A 20,395-nucleotide genomic window follows, 5' to 3' on the forward strand; every position below is an offset into this window, starting at 1 on the left:
TACTAAATAGAAGATTGTGTAGAGTGTAGACTGCCTGTTAGCTCAAACATAGGCGATATTATATCTTCTTGACACCAGAAGTAGTGTGTTCTGCATAAAATTAAGTAGACCTTGTGAACAATCTTACTATAAACATAAATAGATATGTTTAGTGTGTGGCAGGGTTTTGCCGAACTTGAATATGGGATGCTGCGTTACATGGGAGCTATTGATGACACAACTCTAGTTGTCACTTCTGCTAAGGATTTTGACTTGTAAGTTGTAATCCTTTCATGTATAGCTATTTTATTTTAGCAAATAAAATAAAATAAGGCAATCAATTATGCTGGAAACCTTTTGGTACTCGTCACACTGCAAGTATAAGGTTACTCATTACTGTTAACTTTCACTTCTTGAGCCACTTAGTTAATCAATAATATGAAAGACGCATCACATTCGCTTTCTCAACTTGTATTATTGCTTCTTTGCTAACTGGTGGTATAGGTTCTTGATCAGGATGAGACACTTTTCTTTACAGCGGGGTCTTTGGCGAAGGCATTGGTAATGATGCCACATCAGTATTGCTTTTCAATGCAATCCAGAATTTCAATCAGACAAACATCAACTACAACACCGTCTTAAAGCTTATTCTGAACTTTTTCTATTTATTTACTGTGAGCACACTGCTGGGAGAGTATTTGTAAGTCCCTCTCTCTCTCTCTCAATTTCTCACACACACACACACAAACTTTTATCTCTTTCTTCCTGCAGGCTGGGCAGTGCTTAAAAAATTCTGAGGTGTCTCTTTCTAAGTATCTTACATCGATCTTGGCTCCACTTCCTACTGGTCTGTGGTCTGTTTATCTAAGGATATGCTTTTCCAAACCACCATAGATCACATATGTTGTCAAAAGCATGTTCGCGGCACTCTCATAGAAAGACAAATATTTAATTTTGTTTCTTCTTAATACACATATTTTACAGTAAGGTAAGTAAATGTAGGTTGAGGGAGCCTATCTCATAGAAAGAAAAACCATAAATAGAACAGAGAAAAGTACAAACTACATCCCACACTTAACTAAAACAAATAGAATCCTCTAACATATGTTGTCAAAATGTGCTTCTTCACATCGGAAAAAATCGATTTGATTTTCTATTACTGCAAGAAATTAGATAGATCCAGAGTGGACTTCTCTTTCTTAACAAAAATCCCAGTTTCAATTTTCAAAAATAGAAAACTAATATGTATAGCAATGTGATGACAGCTTGGTTCCTATGACTATGTTTAACTTAGGGTACACTGCGACACAAACCAACATAATTAGAGCTGTGTCAGGTCCATTTGAATTGAAATAAACAAATAATGTCTATCAAAGCTATGTTGTTCTTGAAACTGCAACATATTGTCTATGCGTGAAAACTGGTGTTGGCAAATATATTCCAACTTTTTCGAAAGTTTGTCCTTGGCTTTTGTTTATGGTCATAGCTAAACAAACTTTTACAGGGAATTGCTTCGTTCTGAATACAAACGGCCATTTCGTATCGCTTGGTGACAATACTGTTCTTGGAATGAAAATTGGATCTCCTACTTTGTTCCCTGTAATAATATTTGCATATATCACTTTCAAAGCCAATTTTGTGACGATCATCCTAGTACCATTGCATAGTCCTTGACTCTGATTAATGTTTCTCATTAACATAATAGGAACACCAACTTTTAAATCCAGTTTGTGGTTTGGTATGCCGGAAAATTCTAGAGTGTTTAAGAATTCTGTCGGGTATAGAACATCTTGTTCAGCATGTTTACCTTCAATTGGACTTAGTGAGTTTGCACTTAAGTATGTCTTCAGTTCTGTCGAGAGTTCTGAAATTATTGTAGAGTTAATTTCATCAATCGTTTCGTTCCTTGGGGCTAGAATGCTTCTTTCTTTGAGATACTGAACATCTGTATATTTGTTGACCAAATCCGGATATATGCATGACACAATATCTTCTACTGGATCATCACTCTCAAGAATAAGCAAGTCTTCAGGAATTTTGATCCAAGTTGATTCCACTTCATCACTCAATCTAGAAGCAGGCAGATTTCCATCTCCAAGGTCTAAAACCCATTTGCTAGACTCTTCAATAGAGCTTGTTGTAGCTGAGTCTATATTTCCAATCTTCAGTCGCATGTTCTCAGTTAAGTGAAAAACTTTGCAGTTTTTCCATAATTTTGACTTATTGATAGAAGCATCAACAACATCAGTTCTTGTGCCCCTTGGAATGACTAGCAATATCTGTCTGAAATCTCCACCCATCAGGAATGTTTTACGACCAAAATCTTTGCCCTGTGGTTTCAAAAGATCCTCAAGTGTACGGTTTACAGCCTCAAATCCATGTCTGTGAGTCATTGGTGCTTCATCCCACACTATTAGATCAGCCCGCCTGATAAGGTTGTGTAATAATGTCTCATGAGAGATGTCACAATTGGTGTTTTCACTGGTCGGAATAACAATCTTAAACCTAGAGTGAGTTGTCCTTCCACCTGGAAGTAGAAGTGCAGCTATCCCAGACGATGCAACAGCAAGAACAATTTTTCCTTCAGACCGAAGTTTAGAAATTATTGTTTTGTAAAGATATGTGTTACCAGTTCCTCCGCATCCGTATACAAAAAAAACACCTCCTGATTGAGACTGAACTGCATCAGTAACAGAGTTGAATACCTCATGCTGCTTAGTATTCATTCCGTTATGAAGAATCTCGTATTCGTTTTGCAACTCCTTGCAGTTGTAGTCTAATTCTTCAGCAATCAATCTATTTTCTGTGGAGATCCTTGAAGACATATCAAATTTTGGGAAATCAAGAATGTTTGTGAGAGATAATCCTTTTTCAACCATAATTTGTTCAATTTCACAGAGTCTCATTTCTAATCTGGTCTTCAGTTAGTTGGAGCTTCTCATTATTGTTTTTCTTTCTGTATCGAAACAAAATATCATCTCCGAGGTGCTTTTGATGTTTCTCAAAAAGTTTATCAGGATAAGTCACCCCCCAAAACAGTATCAAAGTGACGAACAATTGTCTTAAAGATTTTGGAAGTTGCTAATGGCTTGCTTCCTCCATAGCATCATCCCATTCGCTGTCGCCCTCTAGTAGTCCATGCTCCTTGATATAAGAATTTAACAATATGATACATTAGAATTTGAATATACAAAATATAAATTAGTCGGTAATTTCAATTTTTTATTTTGATACAGTGAATATCTTTGATAGTAATTTTTTGGCTAATTATTACCTTGATAAACTTGGTTTTTTAATTTTTAGGTAATCCACCCTATTCATGAATTGTAGTTTTCCTTGGACGAATATGATAAGTGAATGCCTCTTTATCTTTGCTAGGGCAATCCTATAAAAACTATATATTTGATACTTGATGGTTACTTTTTCCAGTTTTTGAACCTTGAATGTCTCAAACGGCAAGATGTCGTCATCAAGTTAGAAATTGTCAGGTTTGTATCTATCCCATAAAGTGAACTTTAGCTATCATAAAATCATCTATTTCTGGACTCGATAATAGAAATGAAAGCTTATCTTAGTGTGATATGAACGTTGTCTCTATGCATGACTTTCCTTTAAGTGATACTAATAAGGGGTATCGCAGTTCTTGGAGGCCTATGCTGCAGAGCATCCCTGAGGAGCTATAAGCTGTTGAACTAACTTTTCATATCCATTATTTCGCAGGAATTAACAATCCCATTCTTTTGTATCTATGCCCTAGTGCCTATAAAGATAGCTATTCATCATTGATCTTAATCATGCCCCCTTTTTATCTTATGTTATTTACAAATTGGTATTCTCTGTTTAATTCTCCATACAATCATATGGTGATGATATGGACTCCTAGTACTTAACCTTCATTCGTTATAGCTTCAGTGCAGTGTAGGAGTAGAAGTCAGTATTAATTTTATTTTAAAAATCTGGAATATCAGAAAAGCTTCCCAAGCTGTAGTGAAAGCATGTGGATGAACATTGCTAAAAGACTAAAATTACTATTGTCAGTCCAGTGTAGGAGTAGAAGTCAATATTAGGTGTATTTTAATGCATTTACAACATATTTATCCAGTCCTTATTGTTTTTAACTTATAGATTATGTACAACATATTTATGTTAGAAACCAATATAAACTAAAGATAAAATGTCATTAAAAACATACCTGACATACAGCTTTGAAAATTGGATAAACTTTTCCATTAACAGTTCGAATATCCTCATAATTCAAAGGGCTTTTGACAATATTCAGAAATAGCCTCAAATAGAATCTCTCTCCTGATGTGGGATGTGCGTAGTACACATGTCCAACTTTCTTCCCTTTTTTCCTTAGCTTCCACTTCCTTTCTTTTTTATTCCATACAAATTTAGTAGGAAAATCAACATACGTAAGATTCCTGGCTAATTCTGGATACTCAACATTTGCCGTAAACCACTCCGTGAACTTTGTTTTTGAAGCATTTTCCCGATTTATTACATCTTTTAGATAATCTCTTTCACTATAATAAACCAAATGCTGACCTTCAAGATGGAATGGTAACCTTTCAACGCTTGGATTTTTGTATTGAATATCAAATTTCAATAGTCTCCAAACCGCTTCCGAAGCAAATAAGAAACGACAGTCTAAGAAATTTGCTACTTCATCAACATCCTTTACTATTTGATGATTACTGTCGTTGTCAGTAACCAAGTTTTCAACAATAATTGCAGTAGCTCTGTCCCTTCCCTTGTTAATGTATTTGAAAAGGTACTTGATTGATCTGGCCTTGTTGCAGTGTTCGACATTAATATGAGCTTGGTACTTTACTATCAAATCTACATTGTGTGGAACAACCCATCTGCTATCAACTTCTATTTTCTTTTTCATTGCTTTCCGATTGTTATTCCGCCTCCTGTAAATTGTGAATTCATTGGCATCAATAGTTGTCTCTTCACTAAAAGGTTTTGGATAGAACTTAGTACACTTCTTCTCTTCCATGCAAGGGGAAGCTGGGTTTTCATCACCACACGGTCCGTGAATCATGAATTCTACAACTGATTCATATGCAATTTTGTCCTCAATTGGGTCGGGTAACTTCAAAGATATGAGCTTATTGATTTGAGAAGGAGTAGTAGGCTTCGAAGTGTTGTCCAAAAAGAGTAAAATGTGAGCATGTGGTAAACCTCTCTTCTGGAATTCAATAGTGTATAATGCTGCAAAACATTAATAAAATTGTATCCAAGTAAAATGAGTATTATTTTGTTAAGTATAAATTTAATTATTAAAAAAAAAGTAAATCTAGGATACCTGCCCAAGCTTTTCCAAATCGTTTGCGCTTTTGTAAGTCTGTCATCAGTTCATGCAATTTAATCTCAAAAACTCTTGCAACAATATCGGGAAAATCATCGGGTTTATAACCAAGAGCTATCATGTCTATAAATCTTTGAATTTCTAGCCATTTGGGGTTGCAAGTTAAAGTAATGAAAAGATCTGGTGCACCAGTGTGTCTGCATATTGCAATGACATCTTGATAGTTTTGTACCATATAACGGGGTCCACCTGTGAAAGATGAAGGAAGAACTAATCGTTTCCCTACACAACCAGGCTTCGCGTCACCAGCAACAACAGCAACTACTAATCCTTGATACAATTCTGCATGAATTGTTTGTTGATTATTTCGAACCCATTCCATTCTACTTTGTTCAGTAGCTGTATAAAAATCTACACAAAACTGTTTTCTCAACTTCTTTCCACGAACCACAGTTTGGCCTTCACTGTGTCTCAGTTGCAATCTAAAAGCATAAAATTCTCTCATGCTAATATTTTTTCTTTTTCCAACTACTTTATTGTTTCTATATGGAATGTCAATTCTATATCCATCTCCAGCATGGGGGAACAAAAGTGAATATTGCATTGCCATGAAACTTGGAAGCAATTCATTGATTCTCTTCAATCCAAATCCTTTCTTGTCCACAATAACATCTCTGTGCTCATTAAATTCATCACCATTACCAACAATTAAACCATCAACCTCTGTTGATGATGGTAAATTATAAAATCTTCCATCTTTTTGTCTTCTATTAATCAGTTTTATGCTGATGTCTGCTACATGACATTCTTTAAATCTATCCCTTGCCATTCTCAGAAGTCTCAAAATGAGTTTGTTAGTAACATTCAACATATCTATCGGTCCTTGAACAATGCTAGGATCTAACTTCGTCTCTTGCCCTCTTCTTTACAATTTTCTTCTGAGTGAGTTCAACCTGTGTGTGAGACTTCATTTTCAATTATCATGTATGTACAACCGGTAAACCTTGGGCGACTCCTTCCGGTGGAAGCAAAGTTCCTATTTTATGGTGATTTTGTCCTTTTATTTTATAAACAAAGGGCCCCTTTCCATCGTTAATTGAACTCAGACTTGCACCACCAAATGGATGTGAACGCAAACATGGAGTTGTAGATGCTTTGATGTTTTCCATGTAATTTGAAGATTTCTCATCCACCTTTGCAATCCAATAGATTTCTCAAAAATTCAGGAGTTTCTTTTAGAAGAGGCAATTGAACCTTGCCGTTCTGACAACATATTGAGAATTTAGGATTTGTAGGTTTTTTGCTCATATCATTCCTTTCTTCATACCAGACAATAGCTCCACAATGAGAACATATTGAAGTTGGACAACCAATATCTAAAGGCTCAAAACAACTTCCTGCAAAACAATTATTAGATTATTTTATTGCATACACTAAAATAGCAATACGGTATAATTTAGTGTCAGAACACTTACTTGTATGTGAAACTTCCAAATCACAAATAGGTGGCACTTCTAGATTCAAATCATTGACATCGTCATCTTCAGAATCAGTCCTACTAATATGTGAGAGGTAATCGTCGTCATTTATATTAGCATCATCCAATTGATATGAATGGAACTGATTTGGAGAAATACCAAGTCTCTTATTTCTTAATATTTGACTTCGTTTAAACCGTCGTTCTCTAGCTCTTTCTTTAGTAATAACTGTTTAAAAATTTTAATCAGTCACAAATAATAAACTAAATGGTAAATTATGTGATATTTTGATCATACCTTTTTTTTTTTTTTTCTGGATTAATCTTGCCAGATGGATTTATTTTCGTCTTCTTTCCAGTATTTTCCTTCGTTGTTGTACACAAAAAAAATTACTTGATCAAAACAGGAGTTTGCAGCCCAATAAATGCAGAAACAATTTGTTTAATCTTCAAAATAGACAGGGCTACTAATTTCAGTACATAGACAACATAAGGTAGAGTTTACTTCCAAGCTTTAGAATTTGGTCTATAAAATCATACATACTTCGCTTGTTTGGTTCTTCTGGGCATGTGACCATATCTTTTTGTTTTATTTTCAAATTAGTTCTCTTGTTTTTTAACCAATTATTTATTTGTTTTTCAGAAATAGGACCATGTTGTATGAGATCATTGGTAATATTTTGTATTCTATCTTTACATGGATTGCAGGTCTCTCCATCAAAGATTTCATTCAAAAATCTTTTTTGAATTGGTTTTGGTGTCCAACGCTTCATGATCGACATGGAGGAAGAGAGGGATAAAGATGAATGTGATGAAGATTTATTGTAAACTACGTGAATTGGAGATGAAGAATATAGAATACGTATTAATTTATAAGTTTTTAAACTTCTATCGGTGGAAGAGTTTAGGAAAAAGGGGACACTATATAAGTGCAAATTGGGTGTGTTTAGGAAATTGATGTGGCACTCTAGGAATTCAGCAGGTGATAAGAGAAATGAAAATAGTGATAAAATCTACAAATTCCTAGACGAGTTGGGTGATAAGATGAGACTTGCAGGTTATCTTCCCAATATTGATTTTGTTCTGCAAGATGTTGATCAAGAAGAGAAGGAAGAGGTTTTGTGCAGTCACAGTGAGAAGCTTGTTGTTGCTTTTGGCATACTCAATTTAAGTGGTGGTTCTTCAATTTGTGTGTTCAAGAATTTGAGAGTATGTGGAGACTGCCATACTGCCATCAAATTCATGTCAAAGATTGTTAGGGTACAGATCACATTAAGGGACTCCTTGAGGTTTCACCACTTCAGTGATGGATTCTGTTCCTGTCGAGATTTTTGGTGACCCTCCTTTCATATAGTGGATGTGACTCTATCCAGAAGAATACTCTAGCTAGTGGCAAAAGAGCAAAGGGGTTCCTCAGAACTTGGCTCCTTTTTTTCGAGGTTGGCATGCTAAATAACTTCTCTCTCATGAAATAGCGAGCATTAGATGTTTCACGTCCAACCATCCACAAAGGATGTTCACAACAACCCGGCCTAAACTTTACGCAAGCTTAAGACCCAACTCAACCTTGTCCATCGCTGAAACCTTCTATGTTACTGGTCCCTTTGATCTGAAGCTTATTTGTTAAACATATCACAAAACATACTTGGATCCTCCTGCAAATTGTGCAAGCTCCTCATGATACTTGCCTTGATGTATAACCCTCATTGAATATGCAAGCAAACCATTGGCAGATTTTGCCAAAAGCCACTTTTTATTGGATTCTACTTCGAAGGAGAAAGTATCTAATTGTTACTCTTCGCATCAATCATCCTTTCTTATTTTATAGAATTAAGCTGTTTGGCTACAGTTTTTAGAGAGTTTTGTTGATTCGAAAGATACGCATATCTCACACAACCCCAAATACACAATGATTACCCCAGGGAATTTTGTTTCGATAATCAAATTACCCCAGGGAAGAGTTCTTTACTTGAAGACTTCAATATGATAAATATTTGCAGGAGCTATGAACTGATGGAACAGACGCGCAAAGTATACACCTACAAGGAAGGTGCAAGACCCGCCTTCCACCAAAATGTAAACCAAGGGAAGCAATTTGGTGCTTAAGGATAGGCATTGAAAAAGTTTTTGATAAGATGCTCAGCATTATTGTATAGAATGAATGCATATTAGAGTCCTTTGAAGCTTTAATGCCGGAGTTGGAATCTGATTTTACGGGTCATCGCACACCGCTTTGTTAACATTCCAAATTGAACTTGAACCATGACAGACTTGCAGCTTATAAGCAGAGTCACATTTTGCATTCAAATATTTCACCGTAAAGTTGACTACCCTTCGAGTCACACCAGAGTTTAACTACAGACTCTGGATTTTCATGTACCTTCTTTCAGTTCTTTGGAACAGAACTGGTGGAGCTGATCATTTTCTTGTTGCTTGTCATGATTGGGTACACTTCTCGTGCCTCCTTCAGACTTAAATTTCACCATTTTTTAGTTGAGACTGCAATTTCTTGTGTAGTCTCTGATAAATTGTGTATTTCCCAGGCCCCGCATGAAACAGTGATAAATAATTATTAATATTTGTTTTTAATGAGGTAAATAATGTTTGGTTAATGGGGTAAAAGGATACTGAGAATCAGGCATCTCAACATCAATGACCATATAGACTATAGAGCCATTTAATATGTAGAGATGTATATCTTTTTGTCTAAATTCCGTAAACATTCCTTGTCACAATCAATTCTTAAAGCTGTGTTGCAAGTTGGAACCCTGTGATACTAAGCGCACTGCTTTTTTGTTTGTTAATTCATAAGTGAAGTATTATCTTATTCCCACTACATAGAAAATTATGCTGAGAAAATGATAGTAGGGCATAAAGGAAGGTGCATAAGGATCATTCAACAGAACCCCGTTTGTTCAATGGACTCTGTCAACTTCATACAAAGCAACAGAGGATTGGTGATTAACATACTGAAAGCCATTTCAAGTAGGAAGTGCAACCATGCTAACCATCTTCGTAAAGGTTAAAAAGAGCCTAAATCTGCTAGAGCAGATCCACAAAGGTGACAAAGATAATTAATTATAAGCATTTGCTATACTGAAACGGAAGATAAAGATAACAGTCAATGGACAAAAAGAAACACGCCATGTAAAGTTAGCATGAAAAGATATTATGAAAGCAATCTCTTGCTGATTATTCTTGTTTCAGGTAAAACAAATATTAAGTTACAAATGACTCATATTAGTACAATCACAAGTTACATTACATGCTAAGGAGTAAGGCCTCAGGTTCTAAATTGACCATCAGGCATCACAACTCGATTGAAAGTAAATCTCTGAGGCATGAACCATCTATCCACCATCTCCACCAACACCAAATCATACGCTTTCTGAAAGAGATCGCAAGAGATTGCATCAAAACTGAAAGAGGATTTATAAATTTGACTTGATGTCTTGATCCAGATTCGACTTCGCTGTAATACAATAAGAAAAATAATTCAAGACCAACTTGAAAAGGTTATCAGCAAATCTCAATGGCTTGCAAAAATAAATTTGCTGTCTTAAGAGTCAAGAAAGGGCTAATCATCCTACCAAAAACAATGGAGTATTAATGAAGATCAATTAAATCAAGTCAATATTCAATGAGCAAAAAAGAACACGGAGAGTATTAGACATTAACAATGAACATACATGCTTAATTTCACGACAACTAAGCAGATGCAACAGTGGGGTAAAACCGAACTGTTGAATCTGATTCAACTCTTAAGAAAAAAACTCAGACTCCAATATTAATTAGACTGTAGTATGGAAGATCAACCCATGGTACATGATTATTATTAAAGGTGATAAAACATCTTAATGGTACAACATTTTCTAAAAACTCATTTATGTAAGTATCTAACTCTGTATCTGTAAGCATTCATGTAGGCAAGAAAATACAAATATTGAAATATATAAAGTAAAATAGGCATACTAAACAGCAAAAGCAATCATTGAAGTCACAAAGAGCGCCAGCAGTGTCCAATTTGAAGTTATCTAAGCATGATCTAGCTATTCCAATGATGGATCTTTATTTTAAGGTCATTCCCCATGTCACATTTAATAATCTGTCTTGCAAATAGGTGAAGTAGCATGAATTTCAAGCTAGGTTACAATAGGTAAAATCAAGTCTACACAATGTTGATGTTGAAATGTCGAAGTAGAAAAGCATAGTCGAAATTAGATATTTACCAAAAGAAAACCACGCAATAGAAATTCTTACTTACGTTGAGCAGATGGAGTGTAAGACTGATGACAGCAAACAATGATGCTGCAGTGAGGGTCTTTGACACTGAAAATTTTGCTTGCCTTGGTCGGTTCACCTTCCCCGGGTCCGCGTGAATGTGAGTACACCGCAAAGATCAACCACTTTAACACAATTTGTGGCAAGCAACTTGTCATCATATTTGGAATATTCTCGCTAACTCTTTGATGTCTACCGAGAACACTTCATTAGCCCCGACGGAAAAGTCGCTTGTCGTTCGGACAATGTGAATTGCCTTATTACCGATGCTTTCGGAAAAAAAAGTGCAATACTTGCATAATCAGCTAGTATAATCTTAATCAAGATTTATGGTGGTAACTTGGTTATATCCGAGAAGGCTGATATTGATTTTGTTGCGGTGGTTAGAGTCTTAGAGGACATTTGGACTATTCCTTCACCTCAGGCGTGGCACCCGATGGCGGATCCTAGCTACCGGTAACCGTGACAAACATGCGCACTTCGGGACATGAGGAATCCTTCTCAATCACTTGTCGTTCTCAAGGGTAGGATGGGAGTAATAAGAGCAATCAAGTTCACCGGATGGTCGATTCATGGCAATGTCCGAGCCAAGATTTTGTTCACATCTATGATACACGATCCGAAAGTACAGCCAGAGAGCGAGATTGATTGATCTTTTCGGTGAGATTGCAGGAATATCCTTCAATCTAGATACCGAGGCTCTCTTTGTGGCAGTGGCTGATCGTACCTATGGAAGCCTTTTGGAGTATAACAGGAAACGTAGCAATCAATATCTATACACTATCATCTAAATTGGGTTGCTGATGGTTTATTTAGAAAATTTTGAATACAGAATAGTAGTTCTCACGGGAAGTTCGATTAATATGTGTGCAATTTGCTCAATTCAAACGAAAAATCAATAATAATAACTTTTCGTTAATAATCAACAATTCCATATGTAATATAACCATATACCATAGTAATAAAAAAATTAGGCTACTCAAAAGTATACCATATCGTGGTCCTTATGTATACTACATCATGACAATCTCGCAATAATCAAAAGTAAGAGATAGTACGTAAAATTTAACCCTGCTAATTGGTATAAATTAATGCAATTATTCCAGTTAATGTGATTCCAGATAGCACACATCAAAGCAGTTGAAGTTTTACGTTTCCTCAACTGTAACATACACTTATGCAAAAAAAAAAAAAAAATCACTAAACATGCTTTAAATATATTAACTGTGCACACCAATGCCTCGAGGTTTCGATACAAATAAGTTTCATCATATGGGATCATATAAACTTAACTGTATTGGGTACCCAGGTCGACGCACAACCTAAATATAACTTGCTGGTCTTAACGTATCTAAAATTGAGTAGAATTCGAGGACTTTGGTTATCTTCGACTCTTCGCTCCAACAAAATTTCCACCAATCTATTTAAACAACAAAATAGATTTCACTAAACTACTATTGCCACCAATCTATCTGTCATACCCAAATTTGAATTGTTGGTAAAAGTAATCAATATTATATAAAAAAAAATAAAAAAAAAAAAAAAAAAAACAACAACAACAACAACAACAACAAACAAACCCAACACCTAGATTTACAGAAAATAGAGAAATCCATTTAAACCAACCAACAAATCGAGTAGTTATACTTATAAAGGGTATTCGCCTTGTTCCGTTAAGCCAAGGGTTTAAGGAATACCCTTTGTTCTGCAAATACTGCACGGCGCGGGAGTTAACTTTAGAACCGAAAATCGCCTTGGTAGATGGAACGATTTCATTCACGCTTAGGGATGTTGATACCGCGAGTATCGCCTTTGAGAGCAATGATCACAGCATGAGGAGAAACTACAGAATCAACAAAAGAAGTGAATTAACAAACACTCTACGCACTTTCAATGATAATCTCATTGAACCCAAATGATTCCAATAAATGTGAGTTGCTGAAGGAGCTCGTTTAACTTTCCATCTCCTTCAATTCTCCCTAACAGAAGCTTGATAACAAAAAAGAACTTCCCAATCGATCACTTCTTCTCCATTCTAAAATCTAGCCTTATTCGCAGTATACACATCCTTAAAAATCACAAAAGCAATCCCAGCACCCTATGCTCTAACTCAACGCCACGTGTTGGGAACTATATAATAGAGGGGACTGACACCACAAAGTTAACGTATCTGTCAATTTACTTGCTGACACGTAGCAACAAATCTCATTTCATTAACACATAGCATCTAACCTCCTAAGAGTCAGCAGTCCCCATTTAAAGCCCGAGATCTATAAAAAGCATAAATAACCTTTTGCATCCAAGTATCCAACATTCATCTTAATCCAGCTTATAAACTTTTTCCTTCCAAATTCAACCTCATTTTTTTTCACTCAGATTTCTTCACAATAAAAAAAAAATCTACTGACGGAAGAATGGAACTCCAATAACTTTAACTCCTAGGTTCTTTTGCTTCCTTAAAAATCAATAAGAGATCTCCAGTTACAGCAAAGCCCAAAACCATAGCTCAGCCATCTTTTCATATCTTCAAAGTACTCCTGAGGGATTTCTGAAGGAGATGTCATTGTTGCCACACATTTGAACTGTTTTCAGAAAGCACTCAGTTAGAATTGGATTGAGTTCTTATTGGGCTTCATGCAACAAAAAGAATCAGCAAAAAAAAAAAAAAAAAAAAAAACAAAAAACAAAAAACGCATCCATAAATTCACACCTTATGCTACTTGCATTTATCTCTTATTGATGCCAGTGTGCTTTCTTTTCTATGCAACTGCAAGTCATGAATCGCAAGGACACATTCCTTCAGATCAGACGGACTATAACCCGATTGGAACTGCAAGGTCGCTTTCTGCAAAGTGTTGAATAACGTTATTCAATACTCTTTTTAAACATAAACACTATTTTAAGTATCAAAGTAAAATTAACTACTTACCCAAGGGTGCATCTTTGGTAGAAGTGTAAAGTTGGTAAGAAAAATCACTGAGCTTGGCAATTCTATTGAGAAATCTCAACCTACATTAGAACAAGTATCAACTTTAACATCCACTGTCGTACCACTGGTCTTATATTGCATGCTAATATCACCGACAAAAATTTGATCCCTCACCAAACCAGCAGCAGTGACTAATTGCAACCAAATAAATACTTTGTACTGGGTAAAAAGACTAACTAATATTGAACCTCTGAAGATTTCTGAGGATAATTAAAGTCTTTGATTAGATTAAGGTTTAGGGTTTAGGGATCCTTCATTTGATTTGGTACAACAGAGTTTTTCAGGTAAGTCCTAGATAGGAGTGGTGTAAAGTTCTTTTTGACAAAGCTGCAGAAGAGAGTTTTTGTATATGAAATTATGAAGCAGAAAGAACCCACTCGTAAAGAAGGAAACCCAGATTTCTTATTTTGGTCTCGTACGTTTTCGAAACTTCCAGTTTTTCGCTCTGATTTGTAGTAATTAGTTGTATGACATGGACACTCTCTAAAGGCTCAAAAAATAGAGCCAAGAGGGTACAGTTATAATATATATCTAAAGATTATTATTATTATAGAAAAATAAAATAAAAAGACAGGGTGTTATAGGGAAACAAAAAGGAAATAATTACAATTTATAGTTTAGGTCCTTGGAATGAGTTTCCAGGAGCTACTGAACTTGTCTGTAATAGGTTGTAGCTGTGTCTTCTGTTTTCATCAGAAAACGTGGCTTACCATGCTGCCAAGCTTTGATCCCTTCTGCTAGCATTCATCCTTGTCGTGCACTGGTCTCCGCTGAGAAGTTTATCTCCTTCCAAGTATGTGTGATGTTCAGCCATTGCGCTGTGCTCCTTACCTGGTGCCACGCACTTCTGATTTTCCAGTGGACTTCATCCGACTGAAAAGCATTAACCGCATCTTTTGAGTGGGATTCAACCCATATGTTTCTCCATCTCATACTAAGAGCTTGTGCCACTCCCTATGAAAGACATTCATATCCAAGCCATGTAACAAAAGTAGATGCAGTCCCCCTTGCAACTGGGATATTGAGGAATAGCAGCCAGGGAAGAAATAAGCATTGTCAAGAAAACTTTCTACTGAATCGACTTCCTACTAGTAAAATCCAGTACATTGGACGTCAAAAAACTTATAGTCTCATGTTCGTCGTGACCAAGATGAAAATTTTCCTTCAACTCAAACTTGCAAATAAACGACCATTTATGTGCAGCTGCCAGGACATTTCCACAATATACAACCTTTTACAATCTTCCATAACCTCTGGGGTAATGTAAAATAAAGTCAACTTCAATTGTTTTTACAGCATAAAGTCAAATGCTAAATAAATGCTATCTATATCAAATCAAATCTGGAAGAGCGCATAATAAGCCTTATTGTAATACCATTTTTATTCTTTTACGGAAGTCTTATTACGTTCAAAGTTTGTACCCTGAAATATAATGAAGTTTTTGCTTATCCTAAGGGATGTTACTTCATCAATGGGGTCTCTTATGGAGGTTCACAATTGTGACAACAATCAGCACTAGGAAAATTAGAGCCCCAATCATAGATACGACTATAGATGAAATCACGAGGCTACAGATATAACCATAGGCAGAGCAGGTCTTATTCCACCCCGCCTTTGAGTTGCCATTGTACGCTAGGACAGCGACGTCAGTAGCTGCTCCACTTGCAGAAAACCACAATGCCATTATTATCAGATCAAGGACCGTTAGCGTCAACTTATGAAAACCCTTCAGTCCTGCTTGATATGCGAGTGATACCGTAAGAGATATTGTTGCGTACACGAACGCTAGGACATTTGCCACCATCAAAAACCTTAGCAGAGAAAAGAAGAGTGTTACAATGTTAGCTAATTTTTCCACTGGGGTGAAGAATAAAGAAAATATGAGTGAAATGAATTTAACATGTAGGGTTAAGAATATTTTACGACACGGCGGGAGAGAGAGGAATTCTGTTTTCCATCGTTTCTGATTTTTTTCAGTTATTTTTCCTTTGGTTTTATGAAACTGACCACCCACTCGACCATCTTGTGGAGCATTACCCCTGAAAGTGTTACGTTTTTGTAGGTATTTGTTATTGACAAACCGTAGGGGTGCAATTGGATATCCAAATATTCGAATCCTATTCGAATTCGTATTCTAAAAATAGGATATTATCCGAAAATTTCGGATTCGGATTCGGATTCGGATTTTTTTTTTTGTTCGAACTGGTTTCGGATACGGATTCGGATACTGACATATCCGCATCCGATAATATCCGATCCGATTTAAAAAATTAATAGTTTTTATATATAATTTATTTTTTTATTTTTTATTGTATAAAATATTATATAAAATCATAAACTAATAATATAAAACTATAATAACAAAATAATAATAATAAATGACAAATATATATATTTATACTAGTTTTTATAGTGGTAAAATGAATTATTCAAAGCAAATAAAATTTTAATTAATTTTTATTTTCGGATCGGATATTATCCGATATCCGTTACGGATATCCGAAATCGGATTCGGATAATTTTTTTAATATCCATCGGATTCGGATATCGGTATAAATTTTCGGATTCGGATTCGGATACAGACATATCCGACATATCCGCATCCGAACATATCCGTTTGCACCCCTAGACAAACCCCATATTGTGTTGGGCAGAATCCAACAAAAAAAAAACAATTATTACAAGTGTGTCATTAGTCCCAAAAAATCCAAAAAAAAAAAATATTACAAGTGTGCTATTGGTCCCAAAAAATTGAATTCGAAAAACCCAAGCTTAAACGACCCGACTAAACCGTTCATTGTGCAAATCCAACGATGTGGCCACACCGTTTGGACTAAGTCCCAAACGACTTGGCCGGCCATACCGTTTGGACTTAGTCCAAACGGTGTGGCCACATCGTTGGGGACTCAGTCCAAACAGTGTGGCCACATCGTTGGGGACTCAGTCCAAACGGTATGGCCACACCGTTTGAGATTTGAACTTTGAAAAAATATAAAATTCTGTTTTTTAGCGTTTGAGACACCGTTTGAGATTTGAACTTTGAAAAAATATAAAGTTTTGTTTTTTGGCTTCTTGACCAGTGTGGCCACACCGTTTAGACTAAGTCTCTCAAATGGTGTAGCCACACCGTTGGGGACTCAGTTCAAACGGTGTGACCACATCGTTGGATTTACACAATGAACGACCTAGCCGGGTCGTTTAAGCTTAGGGTTTTCGAATTCAATTTTTTAAGACTAATGGCACACTTATAATATTTGTTTTTTTTTTTGAACTTTTTAGACTAATGGCACACTTGTAATAATTGTTTTTTTTTTTGGAATCTGCCCAACACAATATGGGTCCTAAGAGCATCTCTAGGTGGTGGTAGTATACTCTTCAAATTTGAAGAAAAATTTTGAACAATCTGGTCGCAAATTTCGACCAACTCTAGGTGGTCGCCAATATCGACCGCAAATGCAATTGTAGGCCCTACCACGCGCGCCATTAGTATTGGCGCGCGCCAGTACTAATGTCGCGCGACATTACCACTGTCGCCCCCAAATTCAAAAAAACACTCACGCGCCAGTACTAATGTCGCACCAAATTGAAAAAGTTAAAAAAAAATAACTTGCGCGACATTAGTAGTGGCGTGCGCTGCATTCAATCGGGCTACCGTGCTAGTCAAAGTCAAAAAAAAACTTGGGGCGACATTTGCAATGGCGCGCAACATTACTAATGTCGCTCCGCATCCGCATCCAAATTGCCAAATTTGCGAACAAGCAGGTGATGCGACCACGAATGCGACCACCTAGAGTTGGAATTCCGGGAAATTCCGACGCATTTCTTCAAATTTGAAGAATGCGACCACGAATGCGTCCACCTAGAGATGCTCTAAGTAATAGGACCTTTTTTTTATAGGGGAAAAGAGAGTTTTCCCCAATGGTTTAATTTGTTTTTCGGTAAAGCCAATAACTGTATCAAATGGATTAGGCGGATAGAAAGTAAGTTTTCAAAAGTACACAATCCATCCAAAGCACACAAAAGATTCATAAACATATGCCCACAGAGCTAGCATCCAGACAGAATGTGGGATCAGACTGTACCTCAAGGGGTGTGTCTGGTTTATGAAATCCTCACGGGAGATTCCATTAAGGATACTTATTACTGTTAGGGTATTCAGAATTAGACCCTAAATTCTCTACGTGGAGTTCATCGCTAAATTTCCACACCTTAAAGCCACGCCACACAAGTGGCTAAAAGTTGATCCCGGGAACCACAAAATTGTACTAATTCGATTTATGTGCCATACGATGGCCCAAAATTTGATCTCAAATTGTCACACAAAGCACCCGTCATACAAATGCACAGAAAGTTGTGTTGCGCGCCGTGTCTCCAGAGTGTCCCTACCGTGTCTCAGCCGAACCCGTGCAAGACAGACAGAAAGTAACAAAAACATTCTGTTAAACTTATTCCACGAATGATCCTCTAAAAATCTGTGCTTAAGTACAACCTGTCTGGGGAGAAAAAGAGTTTGTATCTCCAATTCATTGGAAATACGTACATCTATCTTCGGAGCTCTAAAACTTGCATACTAAATGCGAAATAAAGGGAAATTGCACTATGATACTTACACTAGACTGGATAGATATTGCCATCTCGCAGTGGCTACGACAACTATAGGAGGCAAAAATGCGTCTTGGTAATAGTAGCCTACCGGCTTACTCTGCTTGCTAACTGCCAATACAATTATGGCCACCAAAGAAGTTATAATTGCTAGGAAACGCAGGATAAAAATAGTTTTCTCGGCCATTGATGGATTTGCTACCTTAACACCAATCCCTCCGGTTTCAGTCCTTTCTATTCCATCCATGTTAGGCTGGGATGATTGGGTTTCTATTTAAAAGTAAATTAGACAAAGTTCGAGCTTCCAGAAATGGAAACAGCTAGGAGAAAAATGAGCCTTATACGTAGAGGTTGAAAGAAATGGTAGAGAGAATAAAAGTTTGCCCCCAAATTCAAGTACGTAGGAATGAGGATGGGGGTTGATAGATTAAGATTTAGACCTATTTCATTTGTAAATTGTACTATAAATATGGTGGGAGATTCCACATATTCGTATATAAAGAATTAAAGAGTTGGTTATTATCGAAAAAAATAATAATTAGAGAACTAGATAGTAAGCGACAAGCAAAAACACCTGTGTTTCACCTGCGGCCATTGTAATCAACTAGGCTGATAAGATATATAAACCTTAGCACCTTGTATTGTGTTTATCAAATTTGATCATAGTAAATAATAGAGAGGCCAGCCAATAAAGAATGGCAATATTATTTTATTGATTCCAACATCAGTAAGGACTTTAACATTTGTAGGAAGAACATAATTTAAGAGGTACAATATAGTAGAATCATCCTGTAAGAAACAAAGTTTAGATGTTGAAAGAACAAATTTATCTAAGAACAAATTTTTTTGACTCCAAACTCCTGTAAGGACGACATCGCTTCTGACTACTGCAGGCTTGGAGCTCCAAAGTGGTGGACAAGACAAATACATAATGCTGGACTCCAAAGTCCAAATGCCTTTAAGAAAGACTTTGCTTCTGGTTACTGTAGGCTTGCACGGTTGGAGTATTCCAAAGTGGTGGAGAAAACAAAAAAAAATGTTATGATCTGTATACAGAGGTTCTACATTCTCTTCCTTGAAATGAAAGACCCATTTCAAAGCTGTATAACAGTTGTCCACCCGACCTACGGTCATCAGCACGGTAGATTCAGTACCCGCAGCTGGGATAATCAAAATCTATGACAGAGAATGAAGAATTTCAACGAAGGAACAAAGCATAGTCATGAAACTTTTTCACTCAAAACACTTCCTAGTAGTACAATCTAGTCTTTATACTTCAGTAGTACAGTCTAATATTTGTGGTGAGCGAGAGGGATGCTATACTCATCAAACTCAAATATGTGAACGACCATGTGACGCGCCCCAGACATTTCCACAAGATACAACCTTTCACAATCTTCCATAATCTCCGGTGGTGATGCAAATTCTATTGCCACTGGAATAGGGCTAGTGATATCACACTGCACATTCAATGCATTGATTCCCATAGTAGGAACAGCATAGTATTGACCATTAAAGTTCAAGACATCGTCGTCTACTCCTATGGGAGTCAGTCCAAAGGATTCCAACGTCGTACCACATAATCTAGCACAAACTAGTTTAACTGAAAACAAACTGTAAAATTTTGTATCTTTAAGACGAGTTTAAACCACCTCCAAATATGATTTCATCTCCATGTAGAATAAGGGTTTCATCTCGCATGAATCATGTGCAACTCGTATTACTGGTATACTCTCATAAAAAGCAATAC

At 36.4% G+C, this 20,395-nt stretch overlaps 1 protein-coding gene, 1 long non-coding RNA gene and 1 pseudogene across 2 annotated transcripts; 1 reads left to right on the top strand and 2 right to left on the bottom strand.

The window, feature by feature from the left end:
• Positions 1 to 3,060: 3,060 nt before the first annotated feature.
• On the bottom strand, positions 3,061 to 6,125 carry LOC147517579 (uncharacterized). The gene is made up of 3 exons (XM_086593639.1): positions 5,294 to 6,125; positions 4,172 to 5,199; positions 3,061 to 3,123 (listed from the first exon to the last, which is right to left on the bottom strand). Exons 1-3 carry the CDS (start codon positions 6,123 to 6,125, stop codon positions 3,061 to 3,063), a joined length of 1,923 nt encoding a protein of 640 aa, XP_086449765.1.
• A 1,605-nt stretch (positions 6,126 to 7,730) lies between these two features.
• Positions 7,731 to 8,111, top strand: LOC147517580 (pentatricopeptide repeat-containing protein DWY1, chloroplastic pseudogene; annotated as a pseudogene).
• Positions 8,112 to 15,354: 7,243 nt separating this feature from the next.
• On the bottom strand, positions 15,355 to 19,114 carry LOC147517581 (uncharacterized). The gene is made up of 2 exons (XR_015211486.1): positions 18,654 to 19,114; positions 15,355 to 15,854 (listed from the first exon to the last, which is right to left on the bottom strand). It is a non-coding gene; the product is annotated as an uncharacterized LOC147517581 (long non-coding RNA).
• Positions 19,115 to 20,395: the final 1,281 nt, after the last annotated feature.

This window comes from Coptis chinensis, chromosome 2, assembly GCF_015680905.1.
Source record: "Coptis chinensis isolate HL-2020 chromosome 2, ASM1568090v1, whole genome shotgun sequence".
Lineage (NCBI taxonomy): Eukaryota > Viridiplantae > Streptophyta > Magnoliopsida > Ranunculales > Ranunculaceae > Coptis > Coptis chinensis.

Bases quoted from the DNA above. Each gene is read 5' to 3' on its own strand.
- LOC147517579 (XM_086593639.1), bottom strand. From the start codon at position 6,125: ATGGCAAGGGATAGATTTAAAGAATGTCATGTAGCAGACATCAGCATA. The intron at 5,200-5,293 runs GTATCCTAGATT...AATGTTTTGCAG, and splicing joins ATTTGGAAAAGCTTGGGCAG to CATTATACACTATTGAATTC. The intron at 3,124-4,171 runs GTATGTTTTTAA...TCTTATATCAAG, and splicing joins TTTTCAAAGCTGTATGTCAG to GAGCATGGACTACTAGAGGG.